General features: G+C 37.8%; 1 protein-coding gene across 1 annotated transcript in view; it reads right to left on the bottom strand.

Annotated features, from left to right (window-relative positions):
• PIBF1 (progesterone immunomodulatory binding factor 1) overlaps positions 1-22,707 on the bottom strand; it is a 234,535-nt gene that overhangs the window by 207,205 nt on the left and 4,623 nt on the right. The window contains exons 3-5 of the mRNA XM_008055961.1: positions 15,327-15,427; positions 12,325-12,523; positions 9,582-9,701 (exon numbers count right to left, since the gene is read on the bottom strand). Coding sequence (XP_008054152.1) covers positions 9,582-9,701; positions 12,325-12,523; positions 15,327-15,427 — 420 coding nt within the window. The remainder of the gene's footprint in view (positions 1-9,581; positions 9,702-12,324; positions 12,524-15,326; positions 15,428-22,707) is intronic.

Raw genomic sequence — 22,707 nt, 5'->3', positions numbered from 1 at the left:
ACCTCAAGGATTGTACACTAAATGAAACAAGCCAGTCACAAAAGGGCCAATTATGTATAAACCTACTCATATGAAGTATCTAAAGTAGTCAAAATCATTGAAACAAAAAAGTAGAAAAGTGGTTACCAAGGGCTGGGGGAAGGAATAGGAAGAATTAATGTCTAATGGGTACTGTTTTAGATGAAAAGTTCTAGAGATCTGTTGCACAACACCAATTATACTTAATACCAAACTATACATTTGAAAATGGTCAAAACGGTAACTTTAATGTAGTATTTTTTTTTTTTGCTATAATAGTCTTTCTTTTTAAACTAAAATTTAAAACTCTGTCAATGGCTTTTTATTTGTTTATTTATTTTAGAGCTGTGGGAGGTACACGAGGGGATTTGCGACCTATTGTAAGTTAGGTGGGCTTCTAGCAAGTCCTCTCTCCTCCTGTAGTAGACATGGTATCCAGTGGGTGACTGTGTGTCTCTTATCCCCTCTCCCTCCTTCCTTTAGCAGTGCCCAGCATTTGTTCTTCACACCTGTATGCTCACATGCTCAAGGTTTAGGACCTGCTCATGAGGAAGAACATGTGGGATTCAGTTTTTTGTTTCTGTGATAGTTCGATTAGAATGATGGTCTCTAGCTGCATCCACGTTGCAGCAAAGGACATGATTTTGTTCTTTGTTAAGGTTGCATAGTATTCCATCATGTATATGTATCACATTTTCTTTATCCAGTCCACTTTTGATGGACATCTGAGTTGGGTACCTGTTTTTGCTATTGTGAATAGTGCTGCAATGAATATACATGTGCAGGTGTCTTTTTGGTAGAGCGATTTATGTCCCTCTGGGTATATTCCCCAAAGTGGGGTTACTGGATCGTACGGTAGCTCAATTTTTAGCTCTGATAAAATGACATACTGCTTTCCACAAAGGCTGAACTAGTTTACATTCCCATCAACAGTGTAGAAGCGTTTTCTTTTCTCCACAGTCTTGCCAGCACTTTCTGACTTTTTAATGATAGCCATCCTGACCCTGGTGTTACGTAGTAGCTAACTGTAGTTCTGATTTGCATTTCTCTGATGATTAGTGAGGCTAAGCATTTTTTAATATATTTGTTGGATGTTTAGATGTCTTCCTTTGAGAAGTATCTGTTCATGTCCTTTGCCCTTTTTTTTTTTTTTTTTTTGAGTTGGAGTCTCACTTGGTTGCCCAGACTGGAGTGCAGTGGCCGCTTCCGGCCACCGCAGTCTCACTTTCTGGGCTCTGGGGATTCTTCCGCCTCAGCCCTCCCAGTAGCCGGAATTACAGGCATGCGCTACCATGCCCGGTTGATTTTTTGATTTATTGTAGAGATGAGGTCTCGCTGCCCAGGCGGGTCTCGAACCCGCAGGCTCAGGCAATTCACTTACCTCAGCCTCCCAAAGGCGCGGGATTACAGGCTGAGCCACCGAGCCCGGCTTGTCCTTTGCCCTTTTAAAGGGTTTTTAAAAAAAATATCAGTTTGTTTTGAGTTCCTTATATATCCAAGTATTAGGCCTTTGACAGATGCATAGCTTGCAGATATTTTTTCCCATTTTGTGGACTGTCTCTCTATTCTCTTGAAGGTTTTTTTTGCCATGCAAAAACTTTTTAGCTTAATAATTTCCCACCTGTCAATTTTAAATTTTGCTGCATTTGCTATTGAGGACTTGGGCATGAATTCACCTACTCCAATGTGCAGGAGTATATTTCCCAAGGTTTCTTGGAAGGTTCTTATAGTTTGAGTTTCACATTTAACTCCTTGATCCATTTTGAGTTAATTTCCGCATATGGTGATAGATAGGGATCCAGTTTCATCCTTCTGCATATGGTTAGCCAGTATTCCCAGCACCATTTGCTAAGTAGGTTTCCTTTCCCCCAATGTCTGTTTTTGTTGGCTTTGTTGAAGATGAATTGATTAAAAGTTTGTGGTTTTATTTCCAGATTCTCTGTCCTCTTCCATTGGTCTGTGTGTCTATTTTAGTACCAGTACCATGCTGTCTTGGTTATAATAGCCTTGTAATAAAGTCTGGAAGTGTGATACCTCCAGCTTTGCTCTTTATTTACTGAAGATTGCTTTAGCTATTCAAGTTCTTTTTTGCTTCCATATGAATTTCACTATTGTCTTTTCTAGGTCTGTGAAAAATGAAGCTGATGCTCTAATAGGGATTGCAGTGAATCTGTAGATTGCCTTGGGTAGAATGGACATCTTGATGATATTGATTCTACCAGTCCATGAGCATGGGATGTTCTTTCATTGGTCTGTGCCATCATTAATTTCCTTGAGAAGTATTTTGTTCTCATTGTGAAGGTCTTTCACCTCTTTGGTTACATAAGTGCTGAGTATCTTTTTGCAGTGATTGTAAATGGGACTGTGGTTTTCATTAGGTTCTCATCCTGCTTGTTGTTGGTGTACAGAAATGTAACTTTTTGCACATTCCTTTTGTATCTCAAGACTGCCAAAGTTGCTAATCATTGCAGGGAGGTTTTTGACATACTCTCTGGGGCTTTCTAGATACAGAATCATATCATCTGCAAAAAATAATTGAACTTCTCTTTTTCTTACTTGGATACTCTTTTCTTTCTCGTGCCTGATTGCTCTGTCTAGAACTTCCAGTACTGTTAGACAGGAGGGGTGAGAGTAGACCTTCTTGTCCTGTTTCAGTTCTTGGGGGAATATTTTGAGGGTTTTTATCAAGAAGGGATGTTGAATTTCATAGAATGCTTTTTCTGTGTATAATGAGATAATCACGTTTCTTGGTTTTACAACTATTTATGTGATAGATTACATTTATTGATTTGCATATGTTGAACCAGCCTTACATCCTGGTAATGAAGACCACCTGGTCATGATGGATGATCCTTAAAATGTGCTGCTGAATGCAATTTACTAGAATCATGTTGATCATTTTTCCATCTATGTTCATTAGTAAAACTGGCCTGTTAGTTTACTTTTCTTGTTGAGTCTTTGCTTTTCAATGGCTTTTTGAAAGTGTCTCTTGTTTCTTTATACACATGTAAAATATCACAATATGTTGATTTATAAAACATTTGTTGACTTTCCGCCATAGGTTAACTTGGCTAAGTATTCAGTGATCCTAATCCTCATGCATTACACAAGTTCAGTAAGGATAAAAGTGTGGCTTATTAGATTTTGTTTTGGGAATCCCTGGTTTCTAGGGTCAGACAGGCAATTTCCTAGTTTTCAAGCAATTAGACCGACTCTAAATGTTTTATCTAATAACAAGATTATACCTGTGCTGCAGTTTTAGGTTTTTCCTTAGAATCTCTTAAAATTATTTCGTAAGTACCATTTAGTCACGCCGTTTTTCAAAGCTTACATTTTATTCAACTATAAGATTACATAAAGTCATTTATAAAACCAAAATCATTCCTCTTAAAATATCCAGCCTTAAATATATATGACTTGAAGAATAAATGATTTGCTTAATTATCATATGAAGAGATCATTCAAATAATATCATACAGAAATTTTGAATCTTGTCTTATTAAAAATTAGCAAGTTTATAGTAGCTGCACCATTAATAGCATGGCCTCATTCCAAGAATTACTATATTTTGCTGTTTGTTGAACAAAGTATGGTACTTCTATTTTTATTTATTTATTTATTTTTATTTTTTTGAGTTGGAGTCTCACTCTGTCACCCAGACTGGAGTGCAGTGGCCGCTCCCAGCCACTGCAGCCTCAACCTGCTGGGCTCCCATGATCCTTCTGCCTCAGCCTTCCAAGTAGCTGGAATTACAGGCATGCGCTACCATGCCCGGTTGATTTTTTGATTTATTGTAGAGATGAGGTCTCGCTGCCCAGGCGGGTCTCGAACCCGCGGGCTCAAGCAATCCACTCACCTCAGCCTCCCAAAGGCGCGGGATTACAGGCTGAGCCACCGAGTCCGGCTGGTACTTCTATTTTTAAATTCACAAGAACCTAGAATCAGTGAACACACCTTCAGGGATGCACTTTCAATTTGTTCACTACAAAATAAAACATATATTCCCCTGTTGGGCTCAGAACATATATGGCACTTATTTTAAGCTGAAGGAAATGGAGGACACTACAGAAGCAGGGAGGTCTCTCTGAGCTTCTCACACCACATCTCTCTTGAAGTAGGCCACAGAAATGGAAATTCCCTTGGCCCCTTTCTCCCTTGAAGCAGGTCATCAAATCTAGGTCATCTGACCTTTGCCCTGCCTTCTCTCCTGAAGGTGACAAGTGTGCTGTCCCATGCCCTATAAACAAAGGAACATCGCACAGAGAGGCCAAGAAGAATATAAACAAACTGGCCTTCTTAAGTTCCCCCAGTGTGTTACCATCAGCTCATACCCTTTGTCCTCCAACCATACTTCTTCACAACTGTTCACAAAAATACATTTTCCCTAGGTCTTTGGGCCTTTACTTCTGAATGCTCCCATGCCATGTAAGACTTATATTTTTAGTCTGTCTTTTGTTATATAAAGGCCTCAGCCATGAACCTTACAACGGGTAAGGAAAACCTATTCCTTTTTCTCTCACTACAGTCAAAAACAATATTTACTTTTGGGTCAAGAAACTTAAAATTTATGATATCACTAGAAAACTCAAAGTATTTTGCTACTTTGTGTGGATATGATGCATATTTCTGTGTTTTTACTTCCTGCCCCTGGTCACCAATAATAAATATTCTACATACAGCCCACATACTGAAACATGAAATGCCACTGGGTAAGAAACACCAAGCCAGAAAGATATTTTAAATACAGCAGACCCTTGAACAACACAGGGGCTGGGGCACCAACTCTTGTGCAGTCAGAAATCCACAAATAACTTTTGACTCCCCAAAAACTCAACTACTTGTCTACTGTTGACTGGAAGGCTTATCAGTAACACAAACAATCAGTTAATACATATTTTGTATGTTATATGTATTATCCACTGTATTCCTACGATAAAGTTAGAGAAAAGGAAATCATAAGAGAAATATGCTTATAGTCCTGTATTATATGTATGGATACTGTAAGTTTACCTCACCAGTTTACAAGATGAATTGTCAGTCCGAAATAGCAGGCAACTGCAGCTGCAGACTTCAATCTAAAGTACATACCAAGCAACTCAATTTTTTTCTTGTAATATCATGACTTTTCTCCGCTTCTTGGGAGCACTTCTAGCATCACCAGTAGCTCTTTGTATGGGTCTCATGGTGTCATTCAAAGTTTACAGTATTGTACTTAACGCAATGAAAAATCAGTCAGAACCATGAGATCACTTTTTATTTCAATTCCTGTTTCACTGGAAGACAAACTGCTCACTCAGAGTTGATTAGCATCACATTCGCAACACTTGAGCTCACTGCAATAGCAACAGGAGGAAGTTATGGAATTATTACAGTAATTAAGTGTGTACTATAGTTAATTATATGCAATTATTATTTAATACTACACTTTTATGTCTATTTCTATCTCTTCACTGAAAATGAGCCATGTACAGTCTGTGTGCGTAAGTTCTGATAAGTTTTAACTTTTGATATGGATTTGTATATATTTTATAATAGTAATTGATAAAAATAGACCAATACCTACATATATTTTATGCATTCATGATATACTTTTTTCTTAATTGTTTCAATGTTTCTAGGCTATGTGGTTCATCTGCAAATTTTCTCAAATTGTCAATCTCCAAACATTTTCCCCATTTGTTTATTTAAAAAATTCCACATATAGGTGGATCTGCACAGTTCAAACTAATGTTGTTCAAGGGTCAACTGCATATGTTAGATCATGTCAGACTCTTTCCAAAATCCTGCAATGCTTCATTTCACTTCAAGTTAAAAGCAAAGTCCTTACAATTTCCTCAACGGACTTATTAGCTCTCTCATTTGAACTCCAACTGTTCTCTTCTTTCGATCATTCCAGTCACTCTGGCCTCTCCATGGTTCCACAAATACCTAGCACCTTCTTGCCTCTGCGTTGACTATTCTCTCTGCTTGGAAGCTCCTCGAGAACTTCATTGTCTCTTCATTTCTTCAGGTCTTTGTAAACGTCTAAGCTCCTCAAGGAGACTGACCAGTCAATCCTATACAATTTTGACAATGCTGTCTTTCCTGCTGTGCATGCAAAACTCAATTAACCTTATCCTGATCTGTTTCTTTCCCATTGCAGTTACCACCTACTGCCAAACTATATGAACTGTACAAGGGGGGGGGGGAGGGACCCAAAAAAAACCCAGAATTTATTTATAAAAAACTGTGTATTTACTCTTACATGTTGAAACTTCAATCACCCTCAAAGTAGTCTCCATTTGGTGCAATACACTTATGAATATGCTTTTTCATTGCTCAAAACATTTCTGAACTTGTCAATTTTGATGCCTTTTAGTGTTTCTGCTGTTTTTGGTTTCATCTCTTCCACATTGGTAAAACGTTTCCCTTTGAGGACTTTTTTTATACAGGGAAACAAAAAAAAGTCACTCAAGGTAAGACCAGGTGAATAGGGAGGGTGGAGTACTGGGGTCATGCCATTTTTTTGTCAAAAACTGCTGAACACCTGGTGTGGTGTGGGCAGGTACACTCATAAATCACTCATCGTGAAAAGGGCAAACACGCTGAAAGAATCTCAAAAAAAAAATTCACTGACGCCAAATGTAGCTTCTCATAACAATGTTAGCTGGTACACTGATGCTGATAGGTTCCTAGAACACTAATCTAGTGAGGAAAGCCTCTATGTACTACAAGGGATCCACCTGCCAAAAAAATAATTCCTTTTTGGATCCTCCCCCATATAATGTTTACTGTCTATTTTTCCTTTTAAAACATAACATATGTCTAACAGATATCCTTTTAAAAATACAAATTCCATGAGGGCAGAGATCGCTCCTTTTTCAATGATATCCCAAGTACTAGGACAATGCCTGCCACATATTTACTGAATGAATTTTAATTTTTATAATAATGACCATGTGAGGTCAGTGCTGTATATTATCACCCCTGTTTTACAGAAGGAGAAGTTGTAAGACGGGGGATAGACATGACTAAGTTTTTTTTTACCCAAGATCGTATCACTGTCAAGGTGCATAGATGGAACTCAAACTAGTATATTTTAATTAATCAAATAGTACTATAGTAATGTTTAATGAATAATTTCAAAAAATAAACTCTACAGTATGTGACAAAATTTCTTTAAATATTAAATATTAGTATTTATTGCTCACTATATCCTTATAAAAGGTCTTTTTAAGAAATGCTGTTTAATAATGCTGGCTTGGCTTTTTATTTAAAAATATTCCCTGCACTTTTTCTAGTGTTTGGCAAGTTGACCTATACCAGGCTCTGGATAGAGAGAAAGAACTAAACTCTAAGGATGGCCCAAGGAGAAATCACTCTGAGAAGTCTCAAATATTAAAGTGATTTTAAAATGGGTGGCCTGATGAAAGTATATCAAGGACAGGGAGCTCCTTCAGTCCTTCCCTTACACAATAAGAAGTCGTTGGTGGACGGGTACAGTGGCTCATACCTGTAATCCTAGCACTTTGGAAGGTGGAGGCAAGAGGACTGCCTGAGCCCAGGGGTTCAAGACCAACCTGGGAAACATGGTGAGACCTCATCTCTACAATAAATCAAGAAATTAGCTGGGCATGGTGGTACGTGACTATAGTTCCAGCTTCTTGGAAAGTTGAGTCACAAGGATGGCCTGAGCCCAGCAGGTCACGGCTGTGATGGTTGTGAGTGTGCCAGTACACTCCAGCCTGGGTGACAGAATGAGACTCCAACTCAAAAATAAAGACGTCCTTGATGGATGCAAGGTCACCATATGGTGCTAGAGAACCAAGTCTGAAAACCTGTCTAATAGCCTTTCCTGATAAGCCCCTTGGCACACAGATATCTTACAGAAACAATGGCATTTACATGACTTACCCATGGCTGCCAAAGTAGTTAGTGGCCAAACTGAGGCCTTCTTGTCCTTTATTATTTTGGCTACAGATGAAAATTTTTTAAATAAATTAAGAGTTACCCTGGACAACCCCCTCGGGTCCCCTGGGAGCTTTCCTGTCTTTTCAATAAATCTTGCTTTGAAAAAAAAGTTATCCTTCTAAATGTGCAAATCAGTTTACCTGCACAATGCAGCGTGCTAGCAGAATACTAACAGAAGATTGGAGTACGTGCACATCTGCCTCACTAGCACTGCTTCATTTTGACTGTAATATTGGCTCTGTATTTAATGACTTAAGTAAAGCCTGTCCAGTCTTAATAGTGCAGCAAAGTAGAGCACTGAAAATATATGTTATAATTATAAATTATAATTATTTTTCGGTGATAGATCATTGATAATAACTGCTGTTGAAATAAGACACAAAATAAGCACTTGTATGCAACTTTGCTAAAAGCATGTTTTTACTCTGAAACAGAAACATGGGCTGTCCATTGAAATAAATGGACAAAGTATTATTTTCTCCATTTGACACAACAGGAAACATTAAATGACTTGTGGAAGGTCACACACTAAATGAGAGTATGAAGCAATCGTCTAATATTCTAATTCTAATCTACTAGAATTTAAACTCAAAGGGCAGACTGTCTCTCTTGGGCTCACTGCCAGCATGGTACCATGCACAGCACTGGGGTTAAAGCTGATATCAGTATACATGCTCAGAGCAAGTATTATGAGAATTAACTGCATTTGATGAAGAAGCAAAATAAATGATAAATAAAAAGTAACTTCCTTTCATATGATACACTAACCTGCAGCAGACTCCATTTGAAAACTATAACCTTAAGTGTTTTCCTTCTAGATTGAGGAAATCCTTAAAGAAAAACAATCATCTCATTTCTAACTGTTAAATGGTAAAGTGAATCAATATACCACTATTTTTTTCTTAGCAGACTATAACTATATAATAGTATTCTGGGATATCTGGTCAATACCATAAACTAAAATAATGATTAGCTCACCATCCTACATACACAAGAATTGTAAGTATGATGACCACATAATTTATCATCTACATTGGGACACTTCTGAAAATGAACAGGATGCTAGTAATAATTATACATCAGGAGTAATGGGAACTGTCCTAGGCAAATCACAAACTATGTCATCCTATTAAAATGCCAAAGGTAGTCTCCTTTTTTTCTTACTTTTGGCATCTACAAGAGATATCCTATATCTCCTGTCCTACATTTCTGTTTCTTTACTAAATTTCCTGACAGAGTGGTGTCAGAAATACAGACTTAAATTACAAATTAAATTCTTATGTGCATATGCCTCACTTGGGTAATTGCATAGCAATTTTCTGATATGGCCTATGTTAGGATTTCAAAAGCAACTGATTATGAAAATGAGTTACAATAACAAGATGCTCAACCATAAATCATAGGTCAATTACCACAGACCTGTTAGTTTTTAAGATAATCACTTCCTATTTAATCTCCTTCCCACTAGTTATGAAGAACTGCAGGAGTCAGCATCCCTTAGACCCATTTTTTTAATTATTGCCTTTTATATTATTGCCTTATCATACATCTTGAGGAACTCCTTATAGAAAAAGTTGGAGCTTCCTCCCACCAGTGACAAAAATCATACAAACCTCTGTCAGTTGCTTCAGCTGGACTTTGTTTGTACTTAATTCTTCTGCTAGATCATTCTTTTTCACTTGTAGTTCACAGATTTCCTTTCTTAATGGATTCACTAGTTCATAGAACCGAATCTTAAAAAAAGAAATCAAATTAATAAGCAGTCTTGAAATCCAAATTACAATTACAATTTGCTAATTTGTAGTACCCTTAGTTATCAGTAATAAAAAAGAAATATTTATGAAATGAAAACAAGACAGTCATTAATAGACCCTGACCACCTATATATTTTATTAAGTCTTACTGTTCAATCAAGTTACCTCAAAGGCCAGACGATCCACCTCTCCACTCTTGACAGTCTCTTTCCTCTATTACTACTTACTCCTCAGCCACACTATCTACCTGTAGATTTCCTGAGCACATCAAAGTGTTCAAGAGTCTTGCCCTTGCTGTTTTCTCTGCCATAAAAGTTCATCCCCCATGCAAATGCATGGCTCATGCCTTGTCTCCCTTCAAGCCTCTGATCAAATATCACCTTATGATTAGAGCCTTCCCAGTTTCTCTACCCTGATTTAAAATAGCTTTCAGTTGGGCACAGTGGCTCATGACTGTAATCTCAATACTTTACAAGGCTAAGGAGGAAGAATCGCTTGAGCCCAAGAGTTTGAGACCAGCCTGGACAACATGGTGAGATCTCATCTCTACAAAAAATACAAAAATTAGCTGGGCATAGTAGCATGTGTCCATAGTCCCAGCTACTCCGGAAGCTGAGGCAGGATTGCCTGAGCCCAGGAGGTTGAGGCTGCAGTGAGCCGAGATTATACCACTGTCCTCCGGTCTGGGTGACAGAGTGAGACCTTGTCTCAAAAACAAAATAAAACAAACTAAAATAGTACTCCTGTTCTTTTCTCCACAGAACTTATGACAAACAGACATTCTACATATTTAATTTTTTAATTATTATCTGTGTTGTTCCACTACAAAGTAAGCTCCATGTGGGCAGAAATTTGTGTACAGTGCTTTATCTCCAATGCCTAAACAAATGACAAGCATTCAATAAATATTTGACGAAGAGATAAAGTCTTTCTTATATTCTCATCCCAAGCTCTTGGTCTTCAGTGTAAGGCTAATCAGGATGAATGGGGAAGTATCTTTCATATCATCACTTCCATTCAGTTCAGATCTCTCTTTCCACTCATAATTCTTTTAGAAAAATTTGCCTCCCCTAACTCTAATTGTTCCATATGACAAGGGTCTATAAAACTAAGAGGCCATCAGCAAACTAAGAGAGAGTAACTAGGGACTATTTATTGTAAAGGCATACAATGTGAAACTTCTTACTATATGACTGCATTATAAGAGTACTATGTCTGGTAAGAAGTAAATCCTAACATTAGTCATTAACACTATGAATCTACACAAAATTAATTAGTATAATATCATCTGTGAAAACAAAAAATGCAACAAGAAATATTAACAAAACCAGAGAGAAAAAATATGTGTAACTGCTACCAGTGGGATAATTTATATCTACTATGGATAAAGCCTCAATGACAATACTGGAGAAATTTGTTTTGGACAGTACTCTTTGGGCAGAAAAACTGTATTTGAGCTATTTAAATAAAAAGCTGGACATAAAAGTACCCCTTCATTTTACAGGAAGTCACTCATCTGAAAATCTTATCCCAACGAGAACCAAGAATAGTAACCACAATTCCAGTAAAAACAATAGATATATTTATACGTGCTTACTGTGTTCTAAGCACTGTCCTCATAAGCACTTTACATACATATTCGTAGTTAATCATCACAATGACTCCAACAGAGAGGTGTTGTTATTAACTCTTTTACAGATGAAAAAATTCAAGTCTCTTAGGGTAAAATGACATCTATATATTAAAAATCTGCAGTTCTCAACATATGGTTTAGGAACCCCTGGCTCTGCCCCATCTACCACTCAGAGACCCTTTCAGAAAATTACAGGATCAAAACTACTTTCCTAGTAATATTAACATTTCATTCAGTGGAGCTTGCCAGCAGTTATATGATGTATAATGACATCATCACTCTTCAGTTCAACGGAATGTGTGCTTATGTATTCTTATATTTAAAAAATTTCTTAGTTTTAATTTCTAATGTGGTAACTATTGACAGATATAGTCCATTTAAATAAATATTCTTTGGAGTACTCAATAATTTTTAGAATATAAACAGATGTTGACACCAAAATATTTGAGACCATGGCCACAGATCAATCCTTAGCATAGATTCTGCATAACAAACACTGTAATCAGGATCCTGAACTAATCAATTTCCACACGGCTTTCCTTCATCCTACTCCTTAATAATTACACCAACTCCGTTCTCCTCCGCTATCCCTAGCATACCCTGGCAACAATTAATCTGTTGTTAATCTCTATAATTTTTCATTTTGAGAATGCTATAAGCCACCAGTTTATGATAAAATAATTCACTTTTTTTTTTACTATTTTGCAAGACCTACACATGAGACTTAAAAAAAATTCACTTCTATTAACTACACAGTCATTAACTTCAGAGCATTATTTATTGCTTGATACTGGAGATTAATGTTAAGACCCTTTAAAATTTGGTGATCTGAACACCACTTGCCATCTTCAGATCATGGCCATAAAATAATGTGTTAATTGGGTACTTCAAAAGTTATGGCTACTACATAAATGGCACATTTTATTCTGAAAATATATGTAGTTTTTTAAATAGATATTAGACACTTACAGATACGTATTCAGGAATAGAAAGCTGATCTTCAGGAAAAGTTTTTAGTTTTATATATTGCTCTTCTGTCAACTCAAAGTCACGCAGGTTTCGACGAATATCTCCAGCTTTCTCTCTGAGTTGAAGATTTGTCTCTTCTAGTTGTTTCTGTCTCAATAAAATGGTTTCCATTTCTTGTTTCATTAGTTCTTGATATTTTCTACATTAGGAGAAAATTTACAGCAGGCTATAAAAAATCTTTGATATTTAATTTCCTCAAAAGTCCCTTATTTATAGTAACATAAAATGAGGAAACGAGAAGCCCAATAATAGTATTTTTGACTCCAGCAAAATGTTTATTTACTTAAGCAGTAAAACATGAAGTGACAATTCCATACTAATTGCCAACTGTGTATGTAGCTGTATAAAAGAACTGATATTCTTAAAGAATTAAAAAATTCAAATTAAAAATTATATATGTTCTCAATTGAAGTTTAGCTTGTATACATCTGTTTTGGATCTTATTTATTAAAGTGATTTTCACTTCTCTTTTATCTTGGTACATCAAGAAACATTTCTTTAGGGTGGCAACACTGAACCACAAAAAGTATTCATTCTACAAATGAGGTAATGAAAACAGAAATCTGCACTCATTCATTCTCAAAGAATACATGCTGTAGACATTATATTGTTAGTTGCCTACTGAAAGGCTTTGAGCAGGAAAAAAACAGGCTGATTTCCCCCTTCCCTACTATATTAATCCCATCAACATACATGTTGCTATTTCTATCTTAAGACAAATGAACAAAGTCACAACTCTTGACCCTTTTGTGTTGTCCTCTTTGTTTGCTTCCCCAAGGAACATCCTCAAGGTTATCTACACTCACTGTCTCCAAATTCTTTTCTTTTAAGTCCATGGCAATCAAGTTTTTACCCTCTCTACTGAAATCTCAAGTTATCAGTAACATCCATATTACTATTGACCAATTATTTGTTCTTTTCACTGATAACACAATGATAACACTTTACACAACTGATCTCTCCTTCCTTGATACACTTTCTTTACTTGTTGGCTTCCGAGACACCACACTCTCTTCATATTTCTATTTTACTATGGTACCTTCCCAGTCTCCTGTTCTACTTTGTCTTAATATTATAGTACTTGGTCCTCTCTTCTCTATCTATGTGTACTCCCTTGGAAATGCATCCAGTCTCACGACTTAACTACTGTCTAAATCCTCATTTTTGTACCTCCAGATCAGACTTTTCATATACCTCCACATGAATTTCTAATAAGACACTTAGAGATGTCCAAGATTGAACTTCTGCTGTTTCCTTACAAACTCAATCCACTGTGGTTTCTTCTATCTTAGCTGACAGCAACTCCATCTTTTCAGTTATCCAGGTCAAAAATTTTGGTACAATCCTTGACTCCTACTTTTCTCTTAATACCACATCTAATCCATCAGGAAATCCCATCAGCTCTGCCTCTAAAATATTCACAAAATTCAACCACTTTTTTACCACCATCAGCTATCAAAGGCATTACTGCTACAGACTCCTAACTGTCCTCTCAGCAGCATCACTCAATAAACATCTAAAGAATTACATAGAGCTGAAGACCTATTATTGAATGAAATGATTCTCAAACTGTGGGTCCCAAACAAGTAGTATCAGCATCACCTAGGAAACTGGTAAAGATGCAAATTCTCCAACCCACTGCAAATAAGAACCTCTGAGGGAGGAACACAGTATCTTTTTTAACAAGTCCTCCAAGTGTTTCTAATGCATGCTAAAGTTTAAGATTCACTAATCGAATGTGACAGTGGCTAGTAATAGGTCAGATAATTTTTCAAAATATCAGTTAAATAGCAAAATCTTAAAAAGAGAAAAGATACCTACTTTTACACATAAGCCTCTAATTAAAACACAAAAATAACAATTCATTTGCCTTATTTTTTATATACACTCCAGATTTTTAAAATTCAGAGGTATGCTTTGTTTTTTGTAAAACATTGGTTATGACTTCCAAATTCCAATTTTTTTTTACAATGGCAGGAGATCTTAAAAAATGCTTCAGAAGAAATCTGAGAAGACACCTCTTACGGATCTGTTTGATTTCTGCCTCCAATCTGTCTTGCTCATCTTGAGGTTCTTTTTTTGGTTACTTGTATTGAATCTCTCCAAGAAATTGATTAGTTTTAATGGAAATAACATATCTCTTTTATATATTTTATTGTTTGTATAATTTTCAATTAAATTAAATTACATAAGTATAACTATAATTGGCATAGGTATAGTTGAGAGTAAGCAACAGATACTTGATAAGTATACAACTGAGCTGGAGAAAGTAGGCAGGCATATTAGAAGATGCTTCAAGCCAGGCTCAGTGGCTCAGCCTGTAATCCTGCGCCTTTGGGAGGCTGAGGTGAGTGGATTGCCTGAGCCTGCGGGTTCGAGACCCGCCTGGGCAGCGAGACCTCATCTCTACAATAAATCAAAAAATCAGCTGGGCGTGGTAGCACATGCTTGTAATTTCGGCTACTTGGGAGGCTGAGGCGGAAGGATCGCCAGAGCCCAGCAGGTCGAGGCTGCAGTGGCTGGGAGTGGCCACTGCACTCCAGTCTGGGCAACAGAGTGAGACTCAACTCAAAAAAAAGAAGGTGCTTCAAGCCAGGGAAGCTTAATGGATCATGAGAACCAATCAGTATGCTTTATAGAGTAAATGAAGAAAGGTTAATACAGAGCAGTAAGTTAAGTGGTTGTAAGTTTAGAGACCTTCCTTTGTCATTTATGGTTCACTTAACATTGGCCAATGTTAGCTGAATGAAACTTGAAGTTTGACTTTTCGTATTTTGTATACTGTATCAAGTTACCAACTTTTTGTGGTCTGGATGTGAAAATTATTACCATCTCTTACTAAAAATTTCTCTAATTTTGCTTACAGTTACATGCATAAGCAGGTAACAAAATCACTTTTAATTGTTAAATAGGTATTGTGTCTTTTTAAAAACTTTTCTTACCTGGCATCTTTCTGTTGAAAAGACAATTGGTTGTCTAATCTCAACGTCAGTATCTGCTTCTGGTGAAGTGCATCATTAAGTTTTTCCTCCAATTCTTCTATCTTAAGAAAGAGAAAAAGGTAAATTACGTGTTCAACTTTCAAATTTATCAAAATGAAAAACCTTCCTTTTGAAAAATAAAAATATTTTAAAAACACTTAAAAAGGAGCCAGGCTTGGTGGCTCAGCCTGTAATCCCGCACTTTGGGAGGCTGAGGTGAATGGATTGCCTGAACCCACAGGTTCGAGACCCACCTGGGCAACTTGGCGAGACCTCATCTCTACAATAATTCAAAAAATTAGCCGGGCGTGGTAGCGTGCACCTGTAGTTCCAGCTACTTGAAAGACTGAGGCAGAAGGATCGCCGTAGCCCAGCAGGTTGAGGCTGCGGTGGCTGGGAGCGGCCACTGCACTCCAGTCTGGACGACAGAGTGAGACTCCAACCCAAAAGCAAAAACAAAAACCACTTAAAAAGGTTAAAAATGGATGGAGATTTTTTGTTTGTTTCTTTGTAATGATTGTATCCACAAGCTACAAATACTCATACTATGGTTTGAAACTATTGCCTCATAAATTGTTTATTGCCAAGCTGTCATTAAGACTATTTTTCTCTCAACATATTCTCACTGAGAAACTCAGTAACAACTGGGACTTCATGCTTTTGCCTTGCCCAGGTAATTATTCCCAGACCAGACACTGAATCTGTACTCCAGATCCATGTTATCTGACTACTACACATCTTCAGTTGACTTCTACATAGGTGATGTGATAAACATCCACAACAAAACAATCAATCCCACCTAATCCTGTATTCCCTATATCTCCCTAGCCTATAAAGCAAAAAAGTCTGAGTCATGTTTGGTATTTTTAGCTCTTCCTCACTGCTTATTATGATCAGATACCAATTATTCTGTTGAGTTTGTTTTATAAGTGGCTATAGAGCATCACCATCCTCCTTAATATCCACTGAGAAGTCTTCAGTTTAGACCCTGTCATCTCTTGACTGGACAATTATGTTTCTTCATTGGTTCCCCTGCCTCCAGTTTTGTCAGCCTCCAAATCTTTCTTGATCTTACTTTTAAAAAATGCTATCAAAAATGTATTTTCCCAATTTGAAATCCTTCAGAGAATCCTCAGTGTCTTACTGTAGCATAATACAGTCATCCTTGATCTGGCCCTTGCCAACCACTACTTTTGCCACTAGCTTAAAAAAAAACTGTTCCAGCCAAAATGAGTGTTCCTCCTTCCCCCAAATACACTGTGCTTTCTCTTAAAACTCCATGTACTTGAATTCCACTCTTAGACTATTTAGACAATTCTTTACTCCCTTCCTTTCAAGCCAGGCAATTTTTGTTCATCCTTTAAAATAGATACATTTCTTGTAATCACAGTGCTTTGGGAGGATTAGATGGGAGGACTGCTTGAGGCAGGAGTTTGAGACCAGCCTGGGCAACATAGTGAGAACTCATTCGTTTTAAAAAAAAAAATGTAAATAAATAAAACAGATGGAATTCACAGTTAATCCCAAAACAGGCAAATCCCTCTTGCATCATCAAATTCCCCTTCTCTACTAAATCATTCCTATCATTAGGCAAACCACACTCTCTTAATCACATCCCTCTGCTACAGTAAGGACCATCTCTCTGCTTGCCTTTACAGCAAAACTTCGATATAGCTTTTGTCCTATTCTATACCAGGGAAACTATTCCTGTTAAAGTCCATAATACCCTGTCCAATGGTTACATCTGCATTAAACTTTCCTGACAGTATGATATGACAGAGCTAACCATTTCATGTTCCTTAACTTCCATAATATTCCTCCCTGCTTCTCCTAATTCATAGGACACTCTCACCTCCTTAGGTTCCTTTGCTGGATTCTCTTCCTCTATCATGTCTAAATGTTGGACTGCCCTTGACTCGGTTCACAGCCCATTGCTCTCCTAGGGCAATGTCCTACAATCCCATGGCTTCAGGTGCCACCTACATGCAGACGTATTGTCTGTCTGTCTGTCTATCTATCTAGTTAGCTAGCTATGAAAGAGAGAGAATGTGTGTGCATGTGTCACAGACTCTCCCTAAGTGCTATCTACCTATCTATCTATCTATCTATGAAAGAGAGAGAGAGAATGTGTGTGTGTGTGTGTGTGTGTGTCACAGACTCTACCTAAGTGCTAATCGTCAACTACATTTAGGAGTCTAACAGGAACCTAAAATATAACTCATATGTTCAAAATATAACTTATATTTTATATCCCAGGTCACTTTTCACCAGTCTTTCACTTAATAAATGGTCTCAGTTAATGAGGCCAAAAAATTAGGAGTCTCACATTAGGCTATAGTATAGTAACTGTCTTCTGCCTCTGCCTTATCTACCCTCAATCTATTACTTCAGTGCCATTCTGAATACAAAAGTCAGGACATGTAACGTCGACTACGTAAAATCTGTCACTGACTTTTCTGACTACATAATCTAAAGCAAGGGTTAGTAAATAAGTGTGATGGCCCAAATCCAGCCCGTGTCCTATCTCTATACAACCCATGAGCTAAGAATTAGTTTTACATTTTTAAAAGTTTGCAAAAAGAGAGACAGAGAGAGAGAGAGAGAGAGAGAGAGAGAGAGAGAGAGAGAGAAAAGAATATGTGATAAACCATATGTGGTCCACAAAACAGAATATTTTTTTGTCTTGCCCTTTACAGAAAGTTTGTTGACTTCTTATCTAAAGTGAAAAAACTGGCTGGGCATGGTGCCTAATGCCTGTGATCCCAGCAATTCAGGAGGTCAAGGTGGGCGGACTGCTTAAGCCTAGGAGTTTGGCACCAGGCTAGGCAAAATAGTAAGACCTTGTCTCTACAAAAAACTCAAAAAATTACCTGGGTATGGTGGCATGCACCTGTAGCCCTAGCTACTCAGAAGGCTGAGGCAGAAAAATTGCCTGAGCCCAGGAGGTTGAGGCTTGGTGAGCCATGACTGTGCCATTGCACTATAGCCTGGGCAACAGAGCAAGACTCTGATGCAAAAACAAACAAACAAAAAAAACAAAAAAGAGGCCTCCTATCAACAAGTGATTCTGTTACATGATCTTAAAGATACCTTGTTTTTTGTCTAAGTCATTCACTTGAATGTGCTCTCCATAAAAAAGATTGTCATTTCCAGGAGGAAAATATTTCAATAAATATCTTAAATCAGTAAAAAATACAAAATAACCATATTCCCCACAGTTATTATTTTGCAAATCAAGAATATGGTTATAAATTGAGCATTCCAAATCTGAAAATTTGAAATTCAAACCCTCTCATTTTTTTTTAGTTTGGGTTACTCTGTTATGTAGGCTGGAGTGCAATGGCAAGATCACAGCTCACCAAGACTCAACCTCCTATGCTCAAGTGATCCTCCTGTCTCCAGTAGCCGGGACTGGTGCACGCTGCCATGCCTGACTCATTTTTGACTTTTTGAAGAGACAAGTTCTCACTATGTTGCCTAGGATGGTCTAGAAGTCCTGGGCTCAATCAATCCTCCTGACTTGACCTCCCAATGCACTGGGATTACAGGTGTGAGCCACCATGTTTGGCTTTTTTCTTTTTTTTTAGTTAGAGTCTCACTTTGTTGCCCAGGTTGGAGTGCAGTGACATACTCATAGCCCCACAGCCTCAAACTGCTGGACTTAGGTGATCCTTCTGCCTCAGCCTTCCAAGTAGCTGGAAATGCAGATGCATGCCACCATGCCCAGCTAACAGTTTTTAAAAATTTATTGTAGAAGCCTGGGCTCGGTGGCTCAGCCTGTAATCCCAACACTTTGGGAGGCCGAGGCGAGTGGAATGCCTGAGCCCATGAGTCTGAGACCCACCAGGGCAACTTGCGAGACCTCGTCTCTACAATAAATAAAAAATTAGCTGGGCGTGGTAGCACAAGCCTATAGCTCTGGCTGAGGCGGAAGGATCGCCGGGGTCCAGCAGGCCGAGGCTGCGGTGGCTGGGAGTGTGCCACTACACTCTAGTCTGGGTGACAGAGTGAGACTTTAACTCAAAAAAAAAATTTTTTTTTATTGTAGAGACAAGGTCTCACCAAGTTGTCCAGGCTGGTCTTGAACCCCTGGCTCAAGCAATCCTCTTGCCTCTGCCTTTCAAAGTACTGGGGTAACAGGTGTGAGCCACCACACCTGGCTTTTTTTTTTTAAGAGACAGAATCTTTTTCTGTCTCCCATGCTGCAATGCAGTAGCAAGATCATAGTTCACTGCAGCCTTGAACTCCTGGATTCAAGTAATCCTCCTGACTAGCCCTCTGAGTTACTGGGATTAAAGATTCAAGCTACTGCACCCAGCTAAAATCCAAAACTTTTTGAGTATCAACATGGTGCACAAAGGAAATGCTCACTGGACTATTTCAAGTTTCAGATTTTCATTATCTGGGTGCTAAACCAATACAGTACAAATATTCCAAAATCCAAAAAAATTCTCAATCTGGAACACTTCTGTTCCTAAGCATTTGGATGGGGAAACTCAACCTGTACTAAAAGGAAAGAAACATTTTTTCAGGGTTTCAATTTCACAGTTCTAAGTAACTTTTAAACTAAGTTCCTTAACTCAGTGACAAGCTGAGAAGGTGCACTCTTCATTTCTCAGATAATAAGGGACTCACAGACCTCTGAGAAATAAGCAAAGAGTTTTGTGCATTTAAAAGCATAAAGGTAGCTGGGCATGATGGCTCACGCCTGTAATTCCAGCATTTCAGGAAGCCAATGGGGGAAGATTGTTTGAGCCCAGGAGTTCGAGACCATCTTGGACAATATAGCAAGACCTCATCTCTACCAAAAAACTGAAAAATGAGCCGAGTGTGGTGATGTACACCTGTAGTCCCAGCTACCAGAAGGATCGCCTGAGCCCAGGAGGTCAAACCTTCAATGTGCTGTGATCGTGCCACTGTACCCCAGCCTGGTGACAGAGCAAGATCCCTGACTCCAAAAAGTAAGAAAAAAAAAACCCCAAAAACTGAAAGGCAAGAAGAATGAAGTGGGAAGGAATAAAGAAGTGGAGTACAGAAGAGGATTTAGGCAACAAACAATAGGAATTAAAGTGTGAGGCTAACGATTCTCTAGTACCCAGAAGTTTGACTGGAGTAGCTATCTTTCTAAGCAACTTCCCATCTAAGTCCCTTCAGTTAGCAAGCAGCTGAATGGGAAGTGGGTATCAATGCTTTGTAAGTTTTCTTGAACCTGTTTGTTCCTGTTTTTGGACATGGAAATCAAATCAACATGGTCAAGACATTCATAGTAACAAACTATATAATAGAACTATGTGTCCATAAACATTTGTATTGCTGTCATACTGGAGTGTAAGATTAGAGTTACACATTTTCTAACTAAGAAAAGATCTTGATGGCTAGACCAAAAAAACTGTTACTTGCCTTCCAACATCAAATATTGCCTTCTTTCTGACATAACTCTGGTTTTTATTAGTAACAACATGTCCAGTTAAAAACTTCTATTTCCCAGTGTCCCATCACTTGCAGGTAGAGGTGGGTCATGCTGAACAGCTCTAGTCAATCCTCTTAACCCTCTTAAAGATTGACTCATTTGACACATGTCTCACCTCTCATGATTCTTCTCATTAACTGCCTGTAGCATACACACAACACCGGCGGCAGATAGGCCATCTTATGATTTCAGGTAAAAGCATATGCTAAAATTAGCTGAGCGAAAGGTTAAAAGGAACATGGGCACCTAATGAGATCAAGAAGCAACCATGCTAGGTCTAAATTACCAAGCTTCATATTTTGTTATACCAGAAAAACAATGTGCTTATTCAGCTTAAGCTGTGGTTTCCATGTCTCTGTTACCAGCAGCCACTATTTTCTAAGTCTCTGGGACAAATTGCTGAAGTCCCCGAAGCCCTGGACAACAGGTTCAATCTTGTTCCACAGTAGAAATACCTATAATACTCAACAGCTGACTATTCAGGACTATGTAAAAGCTTCCAGTGAGGAAGCTCAGCAACTTAAGACAAGGCCATTTAATGGTAAGAGCAATAACAGGTTTGCATTCAGCAGAAATTCTACATTTCCGGTGACTTCCTATCATTATCATGGAGCTATAGTCCAGTGAGAGAAATTCATTTTTTGTAATGCTAAAATACGTTTTCATTTTTGTAGCTCAATGCTCAATGCATCAGTGAGCTTTGGAGAATGAATTACTATCTTTCCTTCATCAATTTCAAACACACTTTTTTTCATTTTATCATCTTTGAAATTGGAAGTCATTTTACAATCTAAGGCACATAGTTCAACTGAGTTTTTAGCCTTAGCAGTAAATGTAATGGTCCATCTTACAATCAAGGTGCCTTGGGTTCAATAAGTTATGGAAGACTAACTCTTCTACAATACGATATTTCCTCATATATCTGATAGCAAATATTTTATTCTTAAGGCATCTTCAAGCAGAACATCCTTAGTGTTCACAGTTAAATTAAGTATACATATATATGCCAAAGACATGCACTCAGAGGGTCAGAAGAGAAACGTCCAAAAGCCAATGCTTCATGTGGTTACAAGGAAGGAGCTGGAGGCAATCTGGGTACCTATCAATGTGGAAGTGGATAGGCTGATTGGCAGATGCACACTGAGAACTACATAAGAGTTGGAAGCAGAGGGATAGATGTACACACGGTAATACAGATAATTTTAAAAATGATATTGAGGACAAAAAAGGAGATGAGAACTAAAACAAAACACAACTTAAACGTTTCTGTAAAATAAAAATAAAAAATATCCATTCTCAAGAACACATGGAAACAAAAGGATAAACATTAAAATGGTCGCAAAGAGAAAGTGAGGAAGGGAAAGGCGCTATGGGAATGAAAAAAAATATTAGAAAAACAGTGGTCTTTTAGGAACCAATGACGAGTATGTGTTATAAACTCAGGAGTAAGACAAATTCACTCTTCTAAGTGCAGCCAGAACATCACAACAAAAACAAACCTATACTAAGCTCCACGGAGGTACAAAACTAATAATACAGTGCTGAACAAGTGTAGTTACATATAAATAATATGCAAACAGGTATATTATTTATCATATACCAGGTGTCTCAGAGCTTACATGCATTAGCTGACTAAATTAACACCCTCAATAATAGTAAATACTATTATTATTTTACAGGAAATCAAGGAATGAAAAATATATGGAATTCATCCAGGACAGGTAATGATGGGATTCAAACCCAAACTGTGTGTACCTAGAGCTGCAGCTCTGATTTGCTGCAATACAACCTTCGTTATCAGCTGCCATTTCTACAATGTAAAGCATACTCCTAAAAAGGAGCGAAGTCATTCACAACCAAGAGCAATGCAAG

Source organism: Carlito syrichta, unplaced genomic scaffold, assembly GCF_000164805.1.
Source record: "Carlito syrichta isolate Samal-C Ts95f unplaced genomic scaffold, Tarsius_syrichta-2.0.1 Scaffold302053, whole genome shotgun sequence".
Taxonomy (NCBI): Eukaryota; Metazoa; Chordata; class Mammalia; order Primates; family Tarsiidae; genus Carlito; species Carlito syrichta.
The sequence above is the reverse complement of the archived record's forward strand: the minus strand, read 5'-3'. Positions and strand labels throughout refer to the sequence as shown.